The sequence below is a fragment of the Theobroma umbraticum genome, unplaced genomic scaffold, assembly GCF_002168275.2.
Source record: "Theobroma umbraticum cultivar Fairchild unplaced genomic scaffold, ASM216827v3 scaffold_228.0, whole genome shotgun sequence".
Taxonomy (NCBI): domain Eukaryota; kingdom Viridiplantae; phylum Streptophyta; class Magnoliopsida; order Malvales; family Malvaceae; genus Theobroma; species Theobroma umbraticum.
Window position 1 is genome coordinate 469,242 of NW_018397274.1, and position 9,793 is coordinate 479,034.

Consider the following 9,793-nt stretch of genomic DNA (forward strand, 5'->3'; position numbering starts at 1 on the left):
GTGATAAGTCCATTTTAATATTAATTAAGACAACAAAGTTACATTATTCATGGCCTTTGTCTTCATTAAAAAAAAAATGACATTTCTTTTAATTATCCAATATGTGTAAAAGGAGAAAATTTTTTATCGAAAATGCCACATGTACGAAATTTGTAAATTAAAGAAAATTTTCAATGTGTCGTGAACTTGAGAACATAATTAAAAATATTTATATAATTAATTTATTGATTAAATTATTTTAGAGATACGTAATTGAACTAATTAAAATTCGTGTAATTTGAATCAATTAAAATTCACTAATTGATCATCTAATTTATATCTAAATAAATTAAGATAATTTAAAAATAATATATAAATTTGGTCAATTAAAATTTACCCGTTGGTCATTTATCTCTAAAAATTAAGATAATTTAAAAATAAAATCATATTTTGATCATTCAAGTATCTCTAAATAAAATAAGATAATTTAGAAATAAAATTTAAATTCAACAAATCAAAACTCAAAAATTTCAAAATTTGACCAATCAAAAGGTCGTTTATGAATTTTCATGATTTATCTCTAATTAACTTAAAATAATTTAGAGATGAAGTAATTGAACTTTATATATATGCATTAAAAAGACAATCCCTTTACATATTCCTATAAATAATCTTTATTTTCCGAAATGTTGGAGAGAATATGGTTTGGGTGGATGTCTTGAAACTAATATTGTGCAAACTTAAACTTAAACATCAGCTTAATTAGAATTGATTCTAGGTTTGAATGGTCCAAGTTACCCTAAGTATCTTATATCATATAATATTTAATATTAAAATTAACAATATTTATTAATATTGGTAGTAAATCTTAAAAGGAATAAGAGTAACTAACAAATAACTTCTACAGGAATATGAGTAACTAACAAATAACTTCTACAATATCATGTCATATTGAAGTAGTAACATTCCAATTACATAATTTCTATGTAGCAATCATATAACAAACCACCATATATATGAATTCATGAATCCTAGAAAAAGCTTTATATACGCATCAAGATCAAACTACTATATTTTGTTTACAATAAGATAGAGCTCGCATTAAAATGTAAAATAGAAAAAATATTAAACTATATAAGTGCATACATATTTATATGTACCGATCTATCAAATGAAGGAAAGGATGGAAAGAAAGTAGGTTTTGGTTCTACCCCTTTCCTTCCTTCATCTTTTCCTCTTGCCAAAGACAGCATAAGTAAGATTGGTGGGGGTTCCAGGTTATTTGGGGAGCTTTCAAAACAGAGAAAACTCTCTCTTTCCTTTCCCCTTCCTTTCATGGTAAATTTATTTACTGAGGGAAATCCTCTTCCAGGATTGCTGCAAGAGAAAAGGTCAACTTATGAAGATGGGATATATATCTTGTCTTCCAAGTGATGTCACATATATTTCCAGACATAATTTTACATCCACAAATGCAGAATATGCTTTGTAAGACAGACTTCATTCTGACAATTCCTCTCTTTAGATTAAAAGTTGTGGTGGAGAAAGGATCCTGCTTTATTTGGAGACATTTTTTTTCCTCCAATTAATCACCATTTGTCATCATTACTTATTAGTGCTAACATGTTTACCATTACTTTCCAGGCTTCCTTCTTAACTTTTTTATTTCCTACTTTTTTTAGATTTCATTTGATTGTTATTACTACTATTTTTATGAACATATTCAAAGATAGTAATATGTATTACATGTATTCATATATAATCATTTTGTATAAAATTTTTTTTAAATTTTTACTATTTTAAAAAAGTAAAAATTTTATGTATTTATATTTAACTTAACGGTAAGTGTATGTATCTCTCTTATTCAATGAACCAAATATGAATCTCCTTTTCACCAAAAGTGTACTTGATAAGAAAAAAATTCAATTGTTAAATTTTGATTTTTTATTAAATATTCACCCTTTTTTTTTAGTTCATTCCAAATCTATGTTCACTTTCTTTGTTTAACAATGTACAACTCTTTATTTTTCTAATGTTGTATATATAATTTTTAATTTTTTCCCAAACGAATAAATATATATTTTTGGATGTCAATACTCAAGTCATCCGTACATATGTATCAGGCAGTCTCAAGTAGAAATCAGAGTAAAGATGCATATATTTTATGTTAAATTAACCTACATACAAACACAGGCAACACCTATGTCACTTAACAAACATCATATATGCATGTCATGCATACATATGTGAAAATTTGATGTCAATACTCATGTCCATGACCATAACACATGTTACTTAGGAGAGTCTATCTCCTCTTATTCTAGAAAATGACCCCCACCCTGTTTTGTTTCTAAATGTGTTCCTTTAGGTAAGCAGCATTTTATGCCTGGGCCTGGGGAACATTTTCCTCCAAACAGATTTTACATGGTAACAATGCAACTCTCAAAAGTTCAATCAGAGGGCGACCTACCAAACTTTGTACCTGGGGTCTGATTTTCAGCCATGAGTCCCCATTAGCAGGAGAAAACGTTCTGCACTCCAACTTCTTATGCCACATTAATGCTCCAAAGAATATAAAATTTGACAGATAATGCAAGCATCACATATTTACTCACTTTAAACATTTCTTTCTTTCAAGTCTGCATACACACACCCTTCTCTCTCATTTGCTTGTAATTACCTAGAACATAGCTAGAAAGTGTTAGACAACAGGCCTATTAATCTATTATTCCAATCAGTAAAGTATGAAAGAATAGAAAGCTATTGTAATTTTAAAATGATATTGGGATAAGGTGCAAGAAACAGGGAGTCTGGTCATCGCTTTAGGCAACAAAGTTAGGTGGTGTTTGGATTCCTTTATATTAACACCATATAATATAAACAAAAAGTAAGCAAGATGAAATATGACACAAGAATGTAGCAAAATTCTACAAGTTTTAGAGAGAAAATGGAGGAATATGCCATGAAGGACAAAAGAGTGACGATACATGTAAGAGTCAAGTTCTTGACAGATCAAAAAGCAGGTTAAAAAATATGAAAAAGGTAAGGGTGGTAAGAGGTTAAAAAATTAAATATGACATAGCTTTGAAACATCCTAAAAGAGAAAAATATAAATTCATTTAAGGTTGGAAGTAGTAACTTTTTGTTTTTTGATGGCATGGTCATGTAGAAATAAAAATCCCTCTGAAGGACATGTATACTTTATTTTATTAAATTTAATTTTTATACTTTTATTAAAAATCGATTTAAGGACAACTGATAACAGTATTAAGCGTATGCCAGTAATCTTGGCAATATTAGTTATGACATGCAATGGCTTGTTGATTGTTTTTACTTTTGCTGACTTTTAAAGAGCATAAAATTACATTTGATCAGTGTTCATTTCCTCATAGGTGAGAAATTTAGTGATTATTTATCATAAAACGAGCTTAGAAATATTTAATAAGTATGAGAACAGGCATGCAATTATAAAAACTAATATAATAGCAAACCAATTATAAACAAATCAAGTGCCTAGCCTATGATTTGTATGTAACTTTTAGGATGTTTATCAATATTCAGTACATTATTTGCTCTTTAATTTTTAAAATCTTCCCACGGTATTTATAGGGAAACTAAAAAATATATCCATTTATGTTTTTCCAACTTTATTTTAGTATATTTTTAAAGTATTTTTGCCTTTATTTATTTATTTTACTAAGATATTATATCAATATAGCCTACAATTATTTTCACTACAATCCCAACCATGAGTTTTCCAGAGATAAACTTGGGATTTATGTGGAACTCAAGTGGACCACATACTCATGAATGATTGAGATTTTATAATTCTATACAATTAATTATAGACGAAATGGACTCATCTCCAGTCTAGTTAACAAGATTAGATGCATGGGATCATTGGCTGAGTTACAAATTTAAAAACGTAGGATGTCTTACCTAGACTTTAACCTTTTCACCAGCCTTGCTGCAAAGGTATCTGTGCCTGAAACAGCAAATATGGGAGCTATGCCTGTGGGGAGAGCAAAGGGGAGAAGTGGGGATATGATCCGATATGGTTTCAGTAACTCCTAAGCTTTGACAGAAAGCACGAAAGCAGCACATTTTGTATATTAGACAGTTTGCAGATTGTTCTTTGTCACCTCTGCTTTGCAATGTTGATTCCCCTAGAAAGACAAAATTCTGAGAGATTAAAGAAAATTTGGAATTTAAGTGAAAAAAAAAAAATCAATTCATGAAAACTAAATGATGTTGATCTAATGGATCGATTGCAAACAAGCATTTAAGTACCACAAGATTACAATGATATCTCAAAATATATATAACACTTCAGTTTTTAAGAAAATTATAAAAAACTGATTAATATTTCCCCAAGCTTACAGAAGTCACTTGTCTTTGTCGAGAAAGTAAGATTATAAAAACTGATGATCTATTTCCCTCTCTGTTTCATCATATTTACCCAGTTTTGGCACTGCCTCACCCCTTTTCAAAAAGATCTATACACTAGGCAATTAACAAAATCATACAAGATTATAGCAAGTCCAAGGAGACAATGTTGACAAGTAACTTTGTAGTGATTAAGCCTAGAAGACATATGCCACGAAGTATGCAGGCAATTCTTACATATCGAATGCTTTAGAAAGGGAGAATTAGAGTTCTTTGGAGTGAAATCGAACCTTGGGTTTTATTATTATTATTTAGAGTCCTTTGGAGTTCTTTGGGGAAATAGAGTTCTTTGAAGTATACAATGAAGTTCTGAGAATATTTGAACAATCAGCAACAGAGTGTGCTGAAAAATGAGATGGCACATGCATCAAATGTGAGATTAACAATCAGATGGTATTGAAGGAAACAAAGGTCCTCTGAGCTATGCTATGTAGGGGACCCTGTCCTGCCTATTGCTTTTTTAGTATATACAAGCCTTCATTTATAAATGGGAATTAGAAGTCTATCAGCAATTTCCTGTAAGAAGGGGTTATATGGGAATTAATGAGATTTGACTCCTGGGCATGGTCAATGTTCATTGAGGAGAACTCAGCTCTCCTGAAAGACTTTTTCAGGATGCTCCCTCTTTACCTATGGGCTCGAACACATGTGAAGCATTTCTGGAAGTTACCTCCTTATATGCAATCAGCTTAAACACTTATTTCATACTTGTGTTTAAATAGATAAATAAATCACTTCAAGCAGGCATGACATTGCAGCAAGCTTAACCTGTAACTTTATAAATACCTCTTCCGTGTACAAATTCAGGAACATTTGACTCTCACTACTTTTGCCTACTCTCAGTATTTTATTTTTGTAGACTACAAGTCTTGTTGTTTCCTGATCCTCCAAATCATTACTTTATGTCAATAACGTTCTAATCTTTGCCTTCATACCAAGATGATTTAATCTTACCTCACATTTTTCTTGTCAAAACAGATTGTCCTCCTACTTTCTCACATGCTTACCTGTTATCACACACATCATCTTTGAGCTCTCTAATTCAAGACGTATCCATCAACAGAAAAATCAAAGGTATACGAGCACATATCAAAAACTTACATTGCTGATTTGCCAACACAGCCCATGGTTCACAAGCTAACATTTTTATCTACGATCCAGTTGGCGGCGCAAAGGGGGATATGATAGTCATGACACCATATGCTGTGGATGCATTGGAAGATAAAGCTGAGGAACATATCCTTCTCTTTTCAGCTCTAGAAGAAGAGTCTTCAGCAATGAATAAATATGTGAAGACCGTGGGTGACTTTCATCTGCAGCAACAAACATGTGGGTGGTGTTGTTGACCTCTATCCAACTGTATCCAGGTACTTTCTGAACTCCTCTTTCCTTCATTAAACTTCTTATCTTCAGTACACTCCCCCAATGTCCAGCATCAGCAAGTAAATTGGAAAGCAGTACATAGTAACCAGAATTTTGTGGGTCCAGATCAAAAAGGTGTCTTGAAGCCACTTCAGCAAGCTCAACATTGCCATGATTTCGAGAGGCTCCTAGCAATGTACCCCACACACCAGCATCAGGAGAGAATGGCATGCTCTTTATAGTTTTAAAGGCTTCATTCAAACGACCAGCGCGTCCAAATAAATCCACCACACATCCATAATGTTCCATCCTAGCTGGGATTCCATATTCCTTAGTCATGCTCTGGAAGTAGTGAATTCCATCATCAACTTTACCAGCATGACCACAAGCGGATATTATAGCTAAAAAAGTGACATGATCAGGCTGAATTTCATTTTTCAACATCTCATGAAACAGGGCAAGACAATCTTCAAGGCGGCCATGGTTTCCATAAGCAGCAATAATACTATTCCATGAAATTTCATTCTTCTCTTCCATCATGTCAAACACAAGCTGAGAAGAACCCAAATTTCCACATTTTGCATACATATCTATGAGTGCACTCTTAGCAAATAGATCGGAGCAGAATGAACCTTTAATCATAAACCCATGGATCTCTTTCCCATAATGTAGTGCAGGTAGATTAGCACAAGCAGAAAGAGCTGCTGATATACTCACACAGTCATAGTTCATTCCAGTCCTCCCCATCCAACAAAAAAGATCAATCGCCTTCTCTGGTTTTCCATTCTGGGAATAGCTTGTGATCATTGAGTTCCAGCAAACAGAATCTCTTTCAGACAATCTTCCAAAAATATCATGAGTGACATCCAGCCTTCCGCATTTCGCATACATGTCTATGACAGCACTTCCCACATGACAGCCATGATCAAGCCCGTTCTTGATGATATAACCATGCAATTCCTTCCCCACTTTTAATGCAGCTAAATCTGCACAAGCAGGTAGAACACTTGCCAATGTTACAGCATTCGGCATGATTTTTTCTTTAAGTAACCACCTGAAAATCTCGAAGGCATCATTGTTCATCCCATTAAGCACGAATCCTGATATCATAGCTGTGCACATGACAACATCAACCTTGGTGCTTTGGTTATAAACCTTGCGTGCCATCTCCACATCCCTGCACTTAAAGTATACATCAATAAGTGCACTCTTCAAGAACACATCCAATGACACTCCATGTCTTAATATATATCCATGAATTTCCTTGCCTTTTCTGAAACATCCCAACCCAGCAACAGCCGGAAGAAAACTTGAGAAGGTGATTGCATCTGGTTTCACGCCAGAAGATACCATCTCATTAAACAAACATGAAGCATCTTGCATAAACCCATTCTGTACATACCCTGAAATCATTCCATTCCAAGACACCAAATTGTCCCGGGGCATCATTCCAAACAATTTACGAGCATCAGACAACCACCCACATTTTGAATACATAGACAAAAGTGCGTTTGCCACCACAGAATCAAATTCCAAGCCACAACTAACAACAAGGCCGTGAAGCTGAGTACCAAAATCCACCATTCCTTCCGAAGCACACAGAGAGAAAATAGCAGCAAATGTCACTTCATCTGACTTTGTTTCATCTTTCCTCATTTCCTCAAAAATCTCCATAGCTTTATCTAATTCCCCGCACTTAACATAACCATTAAGCATCACATTCCACAAAACACAATCTCTGGCTGGTATTTTATCAAACAATGTACGAGCGCGATCAACATAACCGTTCTCTACATACAAGTGTATCAAAGAACTACCCACAAACACATTCACTTCAAAACCCATCGACAAAATCGCCTCATGAATCAAGGCACCAAATCGTACATTATTTAAACCACTACAAGCCTTCACGACAGAAGGGAAAGTAAAATTATCAGGAGAAACCCCACAACCCAGCATCTTAAAATAAAACAACAAGCCAAAACGAAACCAACCCATCCTAACCAACCCTCTGATCATCAAATTCCAACGCTTTACACACCCCAAATCAATCCGATAGAACATGTTCTTGGCATCATTGAAGCTACCGCAACGAAGATACATAGCCAGAAGAAGGTGATCGGTGGTAGTAATTTCATTGAGGATGAGCTGGGCGTGAACTTGTCTGCCTTGTTGAAGATTTGAAGGAAAAGAAGAAGATTGCAAGAATGAGGCAAGTTGGGTTGTAGGAAATTCGGAAGGTCTCGGAATGTGTTGGGAGGTGGTGGTATGAACATATCTGAATGGCGCAATGAGCTTCCAGATTGAACGTGGATTTCTCCGGTACATCCCTCGAGTCCGTCAAATAGTAAGCATGTTGCTTCAGAGACTACGCCATGGACTTCAAATTTGCATGGTGGAATTTGACATTACTGTCTGGAATGGCTCACCCAGGCCACCCGAGTGGAGGGAATTATGGAGTTCGGATTTTTTTTGTTCTTTATCCCTTTTCCCGCCATACTAGTAAATTTTTAGACATAAACCCTAAACAAGTGCTTACCTTTTATTAATTTCAAATAGAACTTTTAAATTTTGATTTAGGTTTAAATAGATCCTTAATTTAAGAAAAATTTAAACATCCTTAGATTTAAAATTATGGAATTTATTCTTGAATCCAAATGGCTCCATATAAACTTTTGGCACGGGTCAGGTCATATATAGATTAAAAAAGTATTGTGTATAATTTGATTTTAATTCTAATTCAATTGTAAATATTTGTGTATAATTTGATTTTAATTCTATTACAATTGTACGAGTTAGAGTATTTATTGAAGTTAAACTTTAATATCTTAAAATATAAAACTCAAAATCATTACCCGTTTCATGCATAAAAAAATATACTTAATACGCTTTCTATTCTTAGAAAATCAAATCCCATAAATTAATTCGTGAAAAGTGTAAAAAATTTTCAAAATTGCACTTAATGTTGATGTCTAGTAGTTTGTGCAATCGTTAGAAAAAATTTAGACATAATGTTCAAATAAGTCACTAAATTATTAAAAAAGATTCAAATAAATTTTTATTTTTTTATTATATTCAATCAAGTCTAATATTTTTATTTTAGATCAAATAAACATTTATGATTAATGATTTATTAATTCTCGTTAGTTAAAATTTCATTTGTTATTTTATATTTACATAGCATTGACATGTTAATTTGGCATGATAACATGTCATGTCATAATCAATTCTAATATATCACCATAACCCATCATTATCAATTATCATATATTAAGATATTACATCAACATTATATGATATAAAATGATAAATGATATTTTGATTAAATTAATTATTTGACTCCAAATAAAATTATAAGAGTTTATTGAATGTAATAAAAATATAAAAGTTTATTTGATTTTTTTAAATAGTTTATAAACTTTTTTAGATATTATGTCAATTCTTAATTTTCAAGAAAAAAAATGATCACAACAAACAAGGTTAAGAGATAATATATAAATTAAGTCACATATAAGAAAAAAAAATGTTTGATAGTTTGAATATTTAAGATTAGTGTATTGTATTCATATCTTAATTATAAGTTTTTAGATGGAGTTTTTTTTTATCTTACATAGTATAGAACAAAAAATATTACTCTATTCCAAATCACGTGAGCATTCATTACTAAGGATACTCCAGTATCGATATTTACTCATTGGAGGGGTTTTTATTAGTTTTAATAGAAGCAGAAAAGAAAATATATATATATATATATATTCTTTGCTATATTCGTGTATTACTTATCCTTACCAAATATAAGATGAAGTAGAACGATTTTAGAAATGATATAATGAAATTCTTTGATTGGTTCTTCCCAAAGAGAGAAATGATCCGTTTTATTTAACTTTGACTAATGGGGTCAACAAAAACAAACAATATAAACAATAAACAATTACAATTCAATTTTAATATTATTTAATATTAAAATTGAATAGAATTTAATAATTTAAATGGTAAGGTAATTTAA

At 32.1% G+C, this 9,793-nt stretch overlaps 1 protein-coding gene across 4 annotated transcripts; it reads right to left on the reverse strand.

Annotated features, from left to right (window-relative positions):
- Positions 1–918: 918 nt before the first annotated feature.
- Positions 919–8,237, reverse strand: LOC110427079 (Tetratricopeptide repeat (TPR)-like superfamily protein). 4 transcript variants are annotated; one of them, XM_021442480.1, is made up of 5 exons: positions 5,527–8,237; positions 5,380–5,432; positions 3,919–4,145; positions 2,462–2,659; positions 919–1,356 (listed from the first exon to the last, which is right to left on the reverse strand). In XM_021442480.1, exon 1 carries the CDS (start codon positions 8,113–8,115, stop codon positions 5,614–5,616), a length of 2,502 nt encoding a protein of 833 aa, XP_021298155.1. In that variant the 5' UTR covers positions 8,116–8,237; the 3' UTR covers positions 919–1,356; positions 2,462–2,659; positions 3,919–4,145; positions 5,380–5,432; positions 5,527–5,613. The 4 variants fall into 4 exon arrangements, with proteins under 4 accessions (XP_021298155.1, XP_021298154.1, XP_021298156.1 ...); XM_021442479.1 differs by having other exon boundaries at positions 2,450–2,659; XM_021442481.1 differs by having other exon boundaries at positions 2,450–2,670.
- Between the last annotated feature and the right edge of the window lie 1,556 nt (positions 8,238–9,793).